At 40.9% G+C, this 17931-nt stretch overlaps 1 protein-coding gene across 1 annotated transcript in view; it reads right to left on the minus strand.

The window, feature by feature from the left end:
- Positions 1–3366: 3366 nt before the first annotated feature.
- The window catches only part of LOC117534284 (zinc finger protein 583-like), a 34767-nt gene continuing 20202 nt past the window's right edge, over positions 3367–17931 (minus strand). Inside the window, exons 3-4 of the mRNA XM_034198481.1 lie at positions 4078–4421; positions 3367–3397 (exon numbers count right to left, since the gene is read on the minus strand). Coding sequence (XP_034054372.1) covers positions 3367–3397; positions 4078–4421 — 375 coding nt within the window. The remainder of the gene's footprint in view (positions 3398–4077; positions 4422–17931) is intronic.

Consider the following 17931-nt stretch of genomic DNA (forward strand, 5'->3'; position numbering starts at 1 on the left):
TTATCAGAATTCTCTGAGTTTTTATCAACTTTGGTACTTAAAACAGATAAAGTAATTATCGTAGGTGACTTTAATATTCATGTTGACGATGATAAAAATAGCCTTACTGTTGCATTTAACTCTATAATAGATTCTGTTGGTTTCTGTCAGAGTGTAAATAAACCAACCCACTGCTATAATCACACTCTCGACCTTGTTCTGACTTATGGTATTGAAATTGAGCAACTATTAGTCGAACCACATAATCCTGCTTTATCCGACCATTTCTTAGTCACTTTTGAAGTACTGTTACTAGACTACAAAGCATTAGTCAAAGGCTCCTGCAGTAGAAACCTATCTGGTAGTGCTATAGCCAAATTTAAGGAAGAGATTCCACCATTACTTAACTCGATAGCATGTCTGCATGTAGGGGAGGAAACTTATACAAAATGTACACCACCCCAAATTGATCATGTTGTTGATAGTGCTACAGATGCGCTGTGAATATAATTAGACTCTGTTGCTCCTTTGAAAAATAAGAAAATAAAACAAAATAGATTAGCTCCATGGCATAATGCCGAAACCCGCAAAAGTCGAGACAACTTGAAAGGATATGGCGTTCCACTAAACTTGAAGAATCTCGTTTAATTTGGCATATTACTCTCAATGAATATAAGAAAGCACTGCGTAAAGCGAGAGCAGCCTACAGTAGCATTATTCTTATTCTCATCTATTAATGAAGAGTACTTAATTAATAGATGAGAATAAGAATAATTCAAGATTTCTTTTCAGCACTGTAGCCAGGCTGACAGAGAGCCACAGCTCGATTGAGCCTTCTATTCCCATAGCACTCAGTAGTAATGATTTTATGTGCTTTTTTAACGATAAAATTGTTACTCTTAGAAACAAAATTAATGACCTCTTGCCTTTGACCAGTATAGTGTTATCAACAGCTCCCGGAAACGTAAGTTCTAATATTACACTAGATAGTAAACTAGAATGCTTTTCAGACATAAACCTTGAACAATTAAATTAAATGATTCTCTCTTCTAAACCATCAACGTGTATGTTAGACCCAATTTCAACTAAGCTGTTGAAGGAAGTTTTTCCATTAATTAGCACTTCTTTATTAAGTATTATGAATATGTCTTTATTATCAGGCTATGTTCCACAATCATTCAAAGTAGCAGTGAAAAACCGCTTCTTAAAAGCACAACCTCGATCCAGAGGTTTTAGCCAACTATAGACCTATTTCTAATATTCCGTTCCTCTCAAAAATTCTTGAGAAAGCGGTCGCAAAACAGTTGTGTGATTACTTAAAAAACAATGATTTATTTGAAGATTTTCAGTCTGGCTTTAGAACACATCATAGCACAGAGACAGCTCTGGTTAAAGTCACACATTACATTCTAATAGCCTCTGACAAGGGACTTGTCTCTATTCTTGTTTTGCTCGATCTCAGTGTTGCATTTGATACTATCGATCATGATATCTTATTGCAAAGACTAGAGCACTTAGTTGGCATACAGGGAACTGCTTTAGGCTGGTTTAGGTCCTATCTATCTGAACGCTCTCAGTTTGTACGTGTCAACGATGAATCTTCCACGCAAACCAAAGTTAGCCATGGAGTGCCACAGGGCTCAGTGCTCGGACCTATTTTGTTCACATTATATATGCTTCCGTTAGGCAATATTATAAGGAATTATTCTGTAAATGTTCATTGTTATGCAGATGATACTCAACTATATTTATCAATCAAGCCTGATGAAATTAATCATCTAAATAAAATTAAAGACTGCCTCAAGGACTTAAAAACGTGGATGACCTTACATTTTTTGATGTTAAACACGACCAAAACTGAAATTATTGTACTTGGCCCGAAGAATCTACGAAACAAATTATCTAAAGGTATACTAACTATGGATGGCATTAATTTGGCCTCCAGTGAGACTGTAAGGAATCTTGGTGTTATATTTGATCAGGATTTATCCTTTAACGCCCACATAAAATAAATTTCAAGGACCGCCTACTTCCATCTACGTAACATTGCAAAAATCAGGCATATCTTGCCTCAAAACGATGCAGAGAAACTAGTCCATGCATTTGTTACTTCAAGGCTGGATTATTGTAACTCCTTATTATCAGGGTGTACCAAGAAGTCAGTCAAGTCGCTTCAGCTGATTAAAAATGCTGCAGCTCGTGTACTAACCAGAGTTAGGAAAAGAGACCACATTACTCCTGTTCTGGCTGCCTTACACTGGCTCCCTATAGAACACAGGATATCATTTAAAATTCTTCTTCTCGCCTACAAAGCCCTTAATGAGCAGGCGCCATCTTACCTTAAAGAACTCATTATACCCTACTGTCCTACTAGGGCATTGTGTTCCAAGAATGCAGGGTTGTTGGTTGTTCCTAGAGTCTCTAAAAGTACAATGGGAGCCAGAGCCTTTTCTTATCAAGCTCCACATTTGTGGAATCAGCTTCCAATTTGTGTTCGGTTGGCAGACACCCTATCCGTTTTTAAGAGTGCGCTTAAGACCTTCCTTTTTGATAAAGCTTATAGTTAGGGCTGATTAGATTCAGCCCCTAGTTTTGCTGATATAGGCTTAGTTTGTCGGGGGACATCTTACTTCTTCCTTCTCTCTGTCTATACCTGTGTACTCTCATGTTCCGATTAACCCAGCTTCCCCAAATGTCTTTCTTTTTGGTGTCTATATACGCTGGGATCCGGAGTCATGGATGATCCTGCGGTCCTGTGTCCTGCATCGCGAGCCCTGGATCTTGAGTCGTGGCTGTGGTCCTGGATCATAGGTCCTGGATGGATATCATCGTGGATTCATCTTCCTATTATACACACATGCATTTCCAAACATTTGGACTACCTATGTTGCAAATGTATTATCTTTTCAATTTACACACGGCATCTATTGCACGTCTGTCCGTCCTGGGAGAGAGATCCCTCCTCTGTTGCTCTCCCTGAGGTTTCTCCCATTTTTCCCTTTAAACTGTGGGTTTTCTCCGGAAATGTTTCCTTGTACGATGTGAGGGTCTAAGGACAGAGGGTGTCGTATTGTCATACTGATATTCTGTACAAACTGTGAAGTCCACTGAGACAAATGTAACATTTGTGATATTGGGCTATATCAATACACATTTATTGATTGATTGATTGATCATCGTCTGAAATTGTTAAGTCATGATGTGAAACGGTTAACAAAGAAAAAGGGAAACTCAAGCTGCTGCTACACTTTATTTTATTTATCTAAAATTAAGCACTTTTAAGATGCACATATTTTCAAAAGCTATTTTATTGGATATACTGGATGCTGGAAAGAAGACTTATCACTCTGTTGCCGTCGTTTGGACACCAAAAACAGAGTGAAGCTCTCATAAACAATCTTTGAGTCCAGACACCGTCCTGCAGAGAGCACACTGCTGGACCAACAGCACGTTTTTGGTCCAGCATCACTTTACAAAACGTTTGCATTAAGACACTTAGACTTGCTGGTCCATTGTAAAGGTCAGTCCAACTTAAATGAGCAGTGGGTGATCATCAGGTGAAAGGCAGGACACGGGAACTTGGTCCTGAGGAAATGTAACGATTATTAAACAAGAAATAGTCGAGTCAAGGGGTCAAATAAATGAACATTTGTGATTATTAGCGAATAGGTTGCAGGTGGGTGAAATCAGGCTTAGGGAGTAACGTAGTACATGTAACGGCATTAGGTCATCAGGATACAAAATAGACAAATGTATTCCCTTACAGTTACAGAAGCAAAAACAATCAGATAACAGGTACATTTATGTAAAACAGGGCTCATTAACAGGACAGCAATGATACAAAATATTTAGAAATAAAGAACCATACATCAAATCATCCTATATCTCTCTATGGAAACTTGGAGCACTCAATCCAAAAATAAAATGGTTCATCAACAGTCAGTGGTTACATTTCCACTCTTTGAAAAAGCTTTCTTACAAACTGAGCAGCTGTGTGGTTTCTCTCCCGTGTGGATTCTCATGTGTGCCTTTAAACTTCCACTCCGTGAAAAAGCTATCTCACAGACTGAGCAGCTGAATGGTTTCTCACCTGTGTGGATTCTCATGTGTTCCTTTACATTTCTATTATTTGAAAAAGCTTTCTTACAGACTGAGCAGCTGTGTGGTTTCTCTCCTGTGTGGATTCTCATGTGTGCCTTTAAACTTCCACTCCGTGAAAAAGCTATCTCACAAACTGAGCAGTTGTGTGGTTTCTCACCTGTGTGGATTCTCATGTGTTCCTTTACATTTCTATTATTTGAAAAAGCTTTCTTACAGACTGAGCAGCTGTGTAGTTTCTCTCCTGTGTGGATTCTCATGTGTGCCTTTAAACTTCCACTCCGTGAAAAAGCTATCTCACAGACTGAGCAGCTGTGTGGTTTCTCTCCTGTGTGGACTCTCATGTGTTGATGAACATTGCTTCTATATGTAAACATTTTCGTACACACAGAGCAGCCAAATGGTTTCTTGACAGCACTACGTTGTGAATCACTGACATATTCTTGTCTATTTTTCAGTGAGTTTGAGCCTGACGCAGGTTCTCTGGTCTCCTTCCAATCAGCACTGTCTTCAGTGTCAGGTTCAGCAGAGTCTCCAGTGTCAGGTTCAGAACAGCCTCCAGTGTTGTCCTCAGTCTTTGGTTGTAAACTGCTCTCTGGATCTGAGTTCCTGTCTGGTTCTGGTCCTCGACAGTCATCTCCATCAGCTTCTGTTTCCATGTGTTCAGTTTGTCTTTGATGAGGCTGTGAGGACTGAGGTTTCTCTTTGTCATCTTCACTATTCACAGGGTCAGGAGTGAAAGTGGACTTGATGATATCAGCCTCTTCGAGCTTCTGAAGCTGCTCTCTCTCCTGTCTGATCCTGAGTTCCTCCTGTTCCTGCTTAATGTGTGGGGGGGGGCTCTGGGTCCTCCTGGTCCGGACTGGTGCTCCACTCCTGCTGCTCAGGGAGAACCTCTTTTTTAACCACCACCAGCAGCTGGACGTCTGCAGGAAACAGGAAACACACAGTTAGAAAAAACTGTTCAGTGTTAGCATTTAAAAATCTAATCACCATTACAATAGGAGACATTTTGCAGCCCTAATTAATGCCTTTGTTTTTATACTTTCATATCATCTTTCTTAGTCCCACCTATTGTGTATTTGTGTTGGCTCAATTCACCTTATATAGCCCAGCCCCTTTCCACTTCCAGTTAGAAATGAAAAAGGTTTTTTTTCTTCTGGCTTAGCACTAGTTGCAATGTAAACAATACATTGTATTTGGGATCGTTCACAGATAGACTACGCCTATAGAATGGTAATATTCTGTTACAAATTAAAATCCTGCATTCAAACCTTATTTAAGTAAAAGTATGCAAGTATCATCAGAACATTTTACGGCACCTTCTTATTTAATAGTAATGACGGTGCAGTAAAATGTTCCCCGTCAGTGTTTAATGCAAGATGTTTGAGTATTTTGTATGTTGCATTTTACTGCTGTACATGTTCAAAGTTGCTCTTGTATAAATGATTATAGATGAGGGAACCTGCTAAATATTAAAATGTGTGTTTCTTATACACAGTACAAGTCAAAAATTTGGACACATCTCATTGAATGGTTTTTGTTTATTTTAATTTGTGTCTACTTTGTAGATTAATACTGAAGACATCAAAACTATAAAAGAAAACATATGGAATTATCTAGTGAACAAAAAAGTGCTAAAAAAATCAAGAATATGATTTTTAGTTTAGATTCTTCAAAGTAGACCCCTTTTGCCTTGATGACAGCTTTGCTCACTCTTGGCTTCTTTCAGTCAGCTTCATGAGTTCTTCACCTGTAATGGTTTTCAATTAACACATGTGCCTTGTCAAGAGTCAATGTGTGGAATGACTTGCCTTCTTAATGTGTTTGAGACCATCAGTTGTGTTGTGCAGAGGTAGGGTTTGAGCACAGTGGATAGCCCTATTTGACTACTGTTGTAATCCATATTATGGCAAGAACGACTCAACTAAAAGAGAAACGACCGTCCATCATCACTTTAAGAAATGAAGGCCAGTCGATCCGGAAAATGTCAAGAACTTTGAATGTATCCTCAAGTGCAGTCGCAAAAACCATCAAACGCTATGATGAGACTGGCTCTCATGAGTGTAGTCTGTGTAGTAAGAACAAAACCAGGGTACTCTGTTTTCCCAAGGAAATGGTCTCTGACTTGGCTGAGAAGATCCTGCATATTGGGGCTGAACATCCAACTGTGAAAAATGTGGTACTGCACATTGGAACAAATGATATTGTGAAACAAGTCAGAAGTGCTGAAAGAAGACTAAAATGTCTGTGGGAAACTGTCAGCTCTCTAAATGCAGAGGTGTTCATCAGTGGCCCTCTACCGCCGGTCAAAAGAGGAGTGGAGAGATTTAGCAGATTATTTGCACTGAACACCTGGCTTTCAACTGCCTGTACTGACCATTCTGTTCATTTTATTGACAATTTTTACTTTTTCTGGGACCGCAGACATCTTTTTAAGGCAGATGGAGTTTGCCTGAACAAGTCAGGAGTGAAATTGTTTATCTCTAACGTATTCAACTGCCTATGTCATCAATCTGTTCCCTCTGCCAAGGACAAGCAACAAGAGGAATCAAAACAAGAGAAAGACACAACACATCGTGCAGAAAACCTTGAAGAAGTATCACTGCAGGGAAATTGGAGCTTCTTGAGGCTCGCCTTCTTATACTTGACCCACAAGGGGGCAGTATAGAGAGGAGTGCAATAAGCTCTAAAGAGGTTCACCTTAACCTTATCTGAACACCAAGATAATTTTCTAGCCAACATGTTGGCTTGCATATAAGACACGCCGCTGTCTATACATCATCAGCCATTTCATCTGTGATGATGTGTCCCAGATACTTAGTGTTACAGCAAATATCCATGTTGACAACCCCCAGGACAGAGGGGCTAAAGAACTGTTTTGTGTTCTTGATAACTATGGACTTACTCAGCATGTGACGGAGCACACGCACAATAAGGGGCACACTCTGGACTTAATGATCTCAAAGGGTCTGAATATCTCCAAGGTTGTGGTGACGGATGTTGCACTCTCTGATCATTCCTGGGTTTTCTTTGAGAGCTCTATTTCTGTTCACAAAAATGTTCAAAAAGCGGTAACCACAAAGCGATATTTAACCCTTGTGTGGTGTTCATATTTGTGTTACTCAGCCAGTGTCCGTGGGTCTTGGGTTTCAATTCAACACAATCAAACTATTTGATGTTAAAATACTCAACAGATGTTTACTTCATCTCAATTACAAGCAATATAAACGGCATATATGGTTAATATTTGCCCTTTTACATTTGTTAGATCACATTAATGAATTAAAGTGCTACTTGTTTTTTTGCCCACTGACCGGCTGGTCCTGTGGCTCGTCTTTTTTTTGTAACTAGCTGATGCTCAATCTCATCCTCTTCTTCAAAGTCACTGTCAGAATTCTCAGAAATGTGATCCTCACATTCTGAAACCTCTTCCTCTTCCTCTACATCATCATCAAATGGTTCTCTCTCTTCCAGAATCATTTGCAAGGCCCTCTGAGCAGAGAATCGTTTGGCCATCTTGATCAGTTGTGATAAGGACCCAAACTGGCGAAGCTTTACTTATTGTGTCCCGCCCCAAATGTGCAGCTTGGATAGAGTGTGAAAAAAATTGAGATTGGTTCCCGCAAAACATAATGCGGGAATGTGAGAGCAGACAGGTTTTGGTGCTTGAATTTATCAATAATGTTGCAACCTGGTGCAGGAATGGCAGGGGCAGAAACACAAAAGACACACACACACACACACTTTTGTTAGACCCGAACACCCTGTATGTAATGTAAATGTGTAGGGGGGGGGGGGTACAGTGGGTGGTCATTGAAACTATGTTCTGATATATGTTCTTCACAGAAAATGAGCAAAGGCCATTGAGTGTGGGTTTGAAAAAATAATTTATCATATCATTGTTCTTTAGCTAAATAATGAAAATGGGTCCCACAGACCCGAATACCATACAAGGGTTAACTGAAAATACTAGGGAAATGTTTACTCAGAATTTTTCTTCCACACTTGCCCCTGCTAACATCTCAGTAAATGAGCAAGTAGATCATTTTAATTCAAAAATTGTTATAGATGCCATTGCTCCAACTAAGGTAGAGGAAGTGTCTGGCAAGAAAATATCTCCATGGAGAAAGGCCATGACCGTGAGAACAGAAAAAAGAGAGTGTAGAAAAGCTGAACGTAGGTGGCGAAAAACAAATCTCCAGGTTCACTTTGAAATCTATAAAGAGAGAAATTGCACAACAGTCTTTCTTCTCTGACATCATTACCAAAAACAAAAACAACGCACGTGCCTTATTTGCTACTGTCGAAAGACTAACAAACCCCCCAGTGTCAGTAGCCTCTGCATTTCTATCCACCAGGGCCTGCAATTAATTTGCCTCCTTCTTCACTGACAAAACTCAGAAAATCTGACAAGCAGTCAGTGCCTCTGCATCAGGTACAGCAAATGTTTTGTCCCTGTGTCCACTTAAAGTCAATTCAGACATCAGGACAATTCCATCAGATTAATGATAAAGACCTAGAGGACATTAAATTCAACTTCTGAAATCCTCCTCCTGCTGCCTTGATATCATTCCCACAGGCTTTTTCAAAAATGTTTTTCATTGCATGGCCTCAGATCTACTTCTTATAGTAAACAAGTCTCTTCACTCAGGTGTTTTTCCACAGGCCCTGAAAACTGCAGTCATTAAACCGCTCTTAAAAAATAATAATCTAGATGCTTCAGTAATGAACAATTACAGGCCCATATCAAACCTCCCATCTTTAGGTAAAATCATTGAAAAAGTTGTTTTTCAACTTCTTGCATTTAATTAACTGTTTCGATGTGTTCCAATCAGGCTTTCGTCCAAACTACAGCACTGAGACTGCTCTTGTAAAGGTATTCAATGACATCCACTTAAACACAGACAGTGGCAAAACTTCAGTGTTAGTATTATTAGATCTCAGTGCTGCGTTTGACACTGTTGACCACAACATATTACTAGACCGACTAGAAAACTGGGTGGGACTTTCGGCAACAGTTCTAAATTGGTTTGAATCCAACTTAAAGGACTGAACATTTTTTGTTTCTATAGGTAAATACACATCTGAGTTGACAAATATGACATGTGGGGTACCTCAAGGCTCCATATTCTCTTTAACATCTACATGCTACCACTGGCTCAGATAATGAAAAACAACAAAATAAGTTAACGTGACAGAGGTAAACAGGAAGTGTGACGTGTAAACAGGAAGCGTGACAGAGATTATGCTCCAATTCAAACACTGAGTAAGTTTATTGAACAAATCAATGAATGGATGTGTCAGAACGTTCTCCAATTAAACAAAGATCAAATTGAGGTAATGGTTTTTGGAGCCAAGGCAAAACGCATAAAAGTTAGCGCTGAGCTTCAGTCTGCAATGTTCAAAACAACAGATAAAGCCAGAAATCTAGATGTAGTCATGGACTCTGACCTGAGTTTCAACAGTCACATTAAAAACAATTACTAAATCAGCCTACTATCACCTAAAGAATATATCTAGAATTACAAGACTAAAAACTTGTCCATGCTTTTATCTTCAGTAGACTGGACTACTGTAATGGTGTCTTCACAGGTCTCACTAAAAAATCTATTAGAAAGCTGCAGCTGATTCAGAACGCCGCTGCTCGAGTCCTCACTAACACTAAGAACGTGGATCACATCACTCCTGTTCTGAAGTCTTTACACTGGCTTCCTGTGTGTCAAATAATTGATTTCAAAATACTGCTGCTGGTTTATAAAGCTTTCAATGGTTTAGGCCCAAAATAAATGTCTGACCTACTGCTATATTATGAAGTTGAACCATCCAGAACTCTCAGGTCTTCAGGGACTGGTCAGCTTTCTGTCCCCAGAGTCAGAACTAAACATGGAGAAGCAGCGTTCAGTTATTATGCTCCAAATATCTGGATAAAACTCCCAGAAACCTGCAGGTCCGCTGCAACTCTGACTACTTTTAAATCCAGGCTGAAGACTTTTCTTTTTGCCGCTGCTTTTAACCTGTTAAACCCTGAGCCTGTTTTTCAGGCCTTAGCCTCGAAAATGACATTCCCAGAACAAATGACCATAACTTCCCTTCTAAAAAGGGGTAAATTAATCATCTTTTTTTCTCAAAGCAATGATAAACCTGTGAGTTGGATGTATAAAAGTCAGAATCAATATAGATTTTTTTTCATTTGAAAGTAAATTCGGATTGAACATAGTAAAGAACATTTAAATTATAGTGTCCGTCAAAAATAAAGAAATTACTTAGTGAAAACCACCCTTAAATGATGGGATAGAAGACTAAAAGCTTTAGGAATCCAAACTATAACATAATAAGTACCCTGTATAAAGATTGATGCAAAACAAGTGACATTTGACCTTTATAGAGAGATTTATGAAAATAAACCCACTTCTGGGGTCATTTGGGTGCATTTTCCATATCTCTGGCCCCCCTTGGTTGATTTTAATGATTGACATCTCTTTTTAACTGTTAGAGCCAATAGAATCGAGGGAAAGTTCATAAAAATCCATCTAAACATTACCCATTGATGAATGAGTGATGCGCAGCCAGAATGCCCCGGACCCGGAAGCTGCAATACACTCTGGTGGCTACCATTAGCAGCTAATATAAAATCTCCGTTTTTGACATATAAATAGAATGATGGATTATCACTAATCATTTCAAAGTCACAGACACATTGGATTAACCTATGGATTAACCTTCAGCAGCGTTTTTATCGTTGTAATGCCATTGAAAACGACTTTTGATTAGAATAACAGCTAAGGTGAGACAATCTCCCGTGTTTGCTCCATAATGCTACGTGTTGTGATGTCTGTGTTTGCTTCCCCTGTCGCGAGTTCTGATCGCTCCGTGATGATACTAATACCGATATAATCTGTGGAATCTCAGCTTTAATCTGATATCGTGTATGTGCAGTTACGATAAGTAATAAGGGTATTGTTACCTTGAATTCTGTGGTGAGTGCGTTAGCATTATTTCGCTCAGGGCTCATTTAGACGCTTCTTGTGAAACTTGTGCTTTGTTTTGGTAAAAATGGTGCGTATCTTCAGTTAGCTGAGTTTCTTACCGTTAAGTGAGTATGACACATTAATAGATTTTTAAATATTAAGATGCCCTGAGACACAGTTTCGTGAAGGAAAAAAAACGCATCCCCCTGTAGAGGGGGCTCTCGGGCTTAACAGGTTAATTGAACTATTCATATCTTAAACTGCACTGTACATTTTATCCATGTATTTTTTCTTTTAATGTTTATTTTAATATCTTTGCTTTTTAATGACTGTTTTTAAATGCCATTTTGCTGCTGGTTTTAATTGATATATTGTTATTTTTAGGGTTAAAGTCCCATACGTGTATTGGGGTTAAAGTCCCCCCATAGATAGTTAAAGTCATTATTGTGGTTCAAGTCCACTGCGTGTTCCGTTTTGGTTTCAAGACCCTGGTTCGCGGAGGACACCAAAAAAGTCCTAGAAAAGACAACTTAAACTTAACTAATGTGCATTTATAAAAAAGAGGAATAGTTTCGGCGAAAACTAAAAAGATACCATAAAGTCAGATTATAATTTTCCAAGGGGGGGTTTGTTTAGCATGAAACACTTGAAATAACTAAAGGACAAGTTAAACAAGAAAGTAGAAAGAAATTGAGGTCATAGAAAACGATTTCTGCTAAAAAATTAGCAATGATTGAGAGTCAGACCTAAACATTTCAGATGTGTGTACCTCACACTGCACCTTTTATTCATGTATCTTTGCTTTTAAATTAGTGTTTTTATATGTCATTTCATATGTTTCTTAATGCTCTTAATGTCTTTCATTTTTATAAAGCAATTCATGTTGCTATATAAATACACTTGCCTTGCCACAGCATTCTGCAGTAGCCAGCACAATATAAATAATATTCTGGATTTTTTAACACTTTTTTGTTTACTAGATAATTCCATATGTATTATTTTATAGTTTTGATGTCTTCAGTATAAATCTACAAAGTAGAAACAATTTAAATACATAAAAAACTTCAAATGAGAAGATGTGTACAAACTTTTGACTGTGTCTAATACTAGTGTATATCTCTCAAAATATATATTCTGTATATTTATATATATATATATATATATATATATATATATATACATAATATATTATAAATACATGTGGGCAATAATTGATTGATGAGATTTCACATTAATTGATATTTATGTTTTATTTGCTTAATGACCCTATTCTTTATCAAGTAACATTTTAGATGTGTTTACTTTATTATTGAAAATATTTATTCATTGATTTTTTAATGAATTATTCTCCTACAATTTGAATTAATCCAAAGTGTTGTTTTAATTAGCTTTTTACACATTTATAAGAAAAGGTGAATAAATAAGCATATTAAAACTAAATTATCAATTGATGTCACATTTAATCAACTAGTGCCTACATGTATGGTTAATATTTAAATCAGTAATTAAAGGTGGGGTAGGTAAGTTTGAGAAACCGGCTCGAGATACACTTTTTGTTATATTGCATGGAATGCTCTTAACATCCCGATAGCAATGAATAATTTAAGTGCTTTGACAAAAAATCAATAATGTGGTGACCACCTTTAATACACTGGGTTACATAATCCACACATGGAACTAGAGTTGGGGGTATTGTTTCCACACGGACATGTATGTGGTTGTCTATATGTATTGTGTGGCCTCCTGACTTCACTCTCTTGTCGTCCCGGGCTGCGACCCAACAACATCTACATTTCTGCTGCTCATTAAAGCAAGCTTTGTACCTCCATTGCACCGCCTCCGACTCCCTATCTCTCGGCACTACATTGGTGACCCCGACAGCGTCTTGGGAAGTTTCCGAGACGGACCCGAACACGGCAAAGGAAACCCAGGTTTCTTTCTCGAAATGCCGGGGATTTTTTGGAGTCGACCGTAGCTGCTACAGGCACGCGGACTGAGGCTCGGTGCGCGCCTCGTGGAATGGCTGAGGATGTTGCTCGCCATTCCCGCATCTGCCTTCCAGGGGGGACGATGCACGACCTGCTGGGTAGGGATGAACCCGATTGCTACCTCGTGGGGTTGTTTATTCGGGGCGTGCGGCTGCACGTCCCAGCTGCGCTAGCTAACGACAACTAGCAGCTAACCACGTTGGCTAACTACGGCTAGCAGCTACCGGTGGCTGCCAGCTAACGGCAACAGCTAACGGCTATCGACCCTTTTGAGTTTTTTTTTTTTTTTTTCTGGTGCCGGAGAGGAGGTTCGACCAGCCGGTTGACCTCAGGTGGACACTCTCACATTTTTCACCACCTCCACGGCGGTTCCAGACGCCACTCACGTTTTCATCGACGCCTGGGTGGTGCACTCCTGGACCCCGTCTCGCCTCGACGGTTTTGGACGTCGCCCATGCTGCCATCGGCCCGTGGGTGGCGCGCTCCGGAGCCTGTCTGGCCTCTCCTGCGTTCCGGGGATATCCAGACGCCACTCACGTTCATCGGCGCCTGGGTGGCGCACTCCTGGACCCCCTCTCGCCTCGACAGTTCCGGACGTCGCCCATGCTCCGTCGGCCCATGGGTGGCGCGCTCCGGGACCCTGTCTGGCCTCTCCTGCTTCCCGGGGATGCCTCGACATCTGCTGAGGACTTCATGCCCGCCGCCGCGGCACGTCTGCCTGCGGCCGGGTTGCTCTCCTGCTTCCCGGGGATGCCTCGACGCCTGCCGAGGACTTCGTGCCCGCCGCCGTTGCACATCTGCCTGCGGCCGGGTTGCGCTCCTTCCTCCCGAGGACTTCATGCCCGCCGCCGCTGTGCCCTCGCCTGCGGCCGGGCAGCGCTCCTTCCTGCTGGGGACCACCGGGTTGTTGACGCCCGTCGCGACTCAGCGACCCGGCTTTCACCGATTGGCGGGTGATGACTCCATTCGCCACGACGCCTACTGCGGCCCCCTTCCGACGGCCCGTTCCATGGCCCGGTCCTCACCTGCGGCCCCACCCTCCTCGGCCCCTGTGGTGCTTCCTCCACGGACGCGAGGATTTTTTTTGCCATGTTTGAATTCTGGGGGGGCTTGTGTGGTGACCACCTATTAATACACTGGGACATAATTCATACATGGAACTACAGTTGGGGCTATTGTTTCCACACGGACATATGTGTTGTTTACTATATATGTTGTGTGCCCTCCTGACTTCACTCTCTTGTCGTCCCGGGCTGGGACCCAACAACATCTACATTTCTGCTGCTCATTAAAACAAACTTTGTACCTCCATTGCACCGCCTCCAACTCCCTATCTCTCGGCACTACAATAACAACATTTAATCTCTAGAAGCCGTAGTACTGTAAAAAGCACGACCAATCATTTTAGCCGGCCGGCTAAAATAACTGGATGGCCTACATGCAGCTTTCCATCTCTGTACAAACTTATCTCGTGCCCTCATTGGTCATGTGCGCGTTCGTGTGTGTTGGAGGGGGGTGCTCGGTAAGGAAGTAGCACATTTCTTCCAGCTGTGTATTTTCAAATTCTAGTGCACTCGAGCTGGTTTCTCCAAAATTACCTACCCCACCTTTAAATGGCATATTATTCAATGTAGCCTATGTATTTTTATAAATATATCTTTTTTGGTAGATTTGCTCTTCCGTAATATATTTTAATCATTATAATAAAGTACATTTGTCTAATAATACTTTCATACTTGTACTTAAATAAGATATTAATGCAGTAGCCTACTTTAACTTGTAATGGAGTATTTTCCCAGTGTGGTGTTTGTACTTTTACTTCAGGATCTACTACCTGCAGTAAGTGCTAATAAAGGGTCTAAACTGTTATTAATGTGATAATAAAATGTTACTGAAGAGTTTAAAGTGTTAATGAAGAGTGAAGGGAACAGACCTGCTCTGTTTATCCGAAGCTCAGGCTGTAAAACAGCGTCCAGTAGTTTCTGGAGTCTTTCGTTCTCCTCTTTGGAAAGAGACAGATCCTCCTCGAGCTCTGCTATCGTTTTTTCAAACAGAGCAAATATCTCTTCAGCAGCAGCAGTGAGTCGCTGCTTCTTCAACGACAGCAGCATTTGGACTTCACTCATGTTTACTAGATCACCTTTTCCTGCAAACTCCGTTAAACACACCGTTTCTCTCTCCATCAAACTCTCAATCTGACTAGTGTTGCTAACGTGTTTCCAGCTAGCATGCTAAGCTAGCTCCTATAGTCCGAGGTAAACGCTCCAGAAAAAAGAGCACAGAGTCCATTCGGAGGTTTATCCAAACACACAGATGATGGATCAGTAGTGCTGGAGCTCACACACACTTTATCGGGAACACAGAGAGAGAGAACCGTAGCGACGAGACACCACATAAGAGCTGGGAACTTCACTTCTTCTTCTTCTTCTCTTTTTTAATGGCGGATCTCAAACAGCTTTTAGTTGCATACCGCCACCTACTGTACAAGAGTGTGTATTATCATGTCATTCCATCTCTAATAAAACAAAATAACGAAAAATAAAATAAATAAAACAAAACAAAACAATCATCCATGATCTATTATGTGGTATCTCTCCGTGAGACAGCGGGGGATGTGCATCAGGTCCACCAGAACAACCTACTGGCTCATTGCGGATACGTAATTTCACATTCTAGCACAGTTTATTGCTCTTATACCTTTATTGTTGCCAACTACGATGCTCAATAGCTCGCTTAACGGAACTATGACGCTGGTAACAGTTTGGTTTCCCACCAATCACCAGAGTATTGTGAATAGTGTAGAGCCGAGGAATGGGAGTCGGAGGAGGTGTGTTCAGTATGGAACTCCACACTTTATTATCACGAAACATTCAGACAGGTAAGACATTAGCTTGTTACTGCATGTGAAGCTAGACTGAATGAACCTAGCTTCCGGTGCCCTCTCTAACGGGTCTGTGTTGCAACACAATATCCTGAGGTGAATTATGTCCTATCACGTGGCACCATACAAGCCCCCCCAGAATTAACATGTAAACAAAGTCTGTGCGGCGGGGAGTAACGACGCGCCGACCCCGACGACTCCTGAGCACGGGAGCCGGAAAAGCGACATCCGCTTGTGCGGCCCCCAGAAGAGGAGGGACCGGAACAACAGGTCCTAAATCCGTGACAGGGGTCACAGCCGGGGTCACAGCTGGGGGGCCGCCTTCATGGAGAGTAGTAGTAATCATGCTGTTTCAATCACATTAGTATGCATGAAAAGGGACAGATGGACACGCCCCCAATTATGCAAATGAGCCAAGTCCCGCCTCCCATTGTTCGAGATCCTTTGATGTGAGTGGGTACAATTATGTTAATGAGCTAAGTCCCGCCTCCCTTTGTTCGAGATCCTTTGATGGGTGTTATAACAGGTAGGTGAAAAGCCCCCCTGTGTAGTGCCTTTGTTGTCTAATCCTTTGATGTGTTGATTAAGGCAGTCTCTTTGAAGTTATGTTGTCTGGCCCCTGTCCCCTCACACCCCTTTGTAGTCTAATCCTTTGATGTGAGGTGTTATAACAGGTAGGTGTGATATAAGCCTCTGATGTTAATCTAGGTGTTGATTAAGGCAGTCTCTTTGAAGTTATGCTGTCTGGCCCCTGCCCCTCAGAGTTGACTAATCTAATTAGCCTTTGATGTTTTGCCCTTTGATGTGAGGTGTTATAACAGGCAGGTGTGATTTCACACTGGTGTGTTATAAGCCTTTGATGTTAATCTAGGTGTCTCTTTGAAGTTATGTGTGAGACTGTCTAGCCCCCCGCCCCCTCCCAGCCCAGGCCTCTCCCCCTTTTCTCCACCCCTTCCTTTGACTATGACGCCAGCAAATAGTGGGGGGTGGAATCAGGTGAAAATAGAAATACGCTCAAACTAAATAAAAAGACAGTCATTTCCACTTACCAAGTCACCTTTTTTTAAAAAGAAAAATGGCCAAGAGACGCCTCGATATGGGTTTAATCAGCGAGAGGCCTGTGACAACTTACCGCCATCCGTCCGGAGCGCCAGTCAAGAAACGAATGCAGCAGCAGTGCGGGGTTCAGACGCCTACAGCCGAAATATCTGTGCACAAACTTATCTCGTGCCCTCTTTTGGTCATGTGCGCGCGTTCATGTGTGTTGGAGGAGGGGCTCTGTGAGGAAGTGGCAGATTTCCCCCCCGGTTGTGTACTTTCAAATTCTAGCTCACTCGAGCTGGTTTCTCCAAAATGACCTACCCCCACCTTTAAGAACAATTAACACACACACACACACACACACACACACACACACGCACACACACACACACACACACACATTTGGAGTTGGCCTTTGATGTGAGGGTTTGAGATAAGCCTGGGATGTTAATCTATATGTTGATTAAAACACTCTCTGTGAGGTGAGAAGCGAGGGGATGGAGTTAGTTTTAAAAAAAGAAATACGCTCAAACTAAATAAAACAGCTATTAATTTTCACTCACTAAGACACCTAAAAACGTTATTGTCCTCTCTAGATTTGATTCAGGGTTTGTTTTAAATGATTTATGCTTGCTAAGGATGTTTCTTTTTAAGTTGTTGTGAAACTGTTAACTACAAGGAAGAATCTGTTCTACAAAGAGGGTATTCATATTCATTTAAAAAATATCTTATTTAGGTTTTTTGCTGTATCCATAAAAGAGAAGTTTGAATGCAACAAAAAAAAGGTTTGACTGCAAAATACTCTCACTTTTTACAGAGGGCTCCTCATGTTTCTTTTTAAGTTTTTTGTGAAACTGTTAACTACAAGGAAGTATCTGTTTGCAGAGAGGGTATTCATATTCATTTAAAAAGATCTTATTTAGGTTTTTTAATAGTGATACCTAAGGATATTCTCTTTAGTTGTAGGGATTGT

The sequence above is a fragment of the Gymnodraco acuticeps genome, unplaced genomic scaffold (assembly GCF_902827175.1).
Source record: "Gymnodraco acuticeps unplaced genomic scaffold, fGymAcu1.1, whole genome shotgun sequence".
Lineage (NCBI taxonomy): Eukaryota > Metazoa > Chordata > Actinopteri > Perciformes > Bathydraconidae > Gymnodraco > Gymnodraco acuticeps.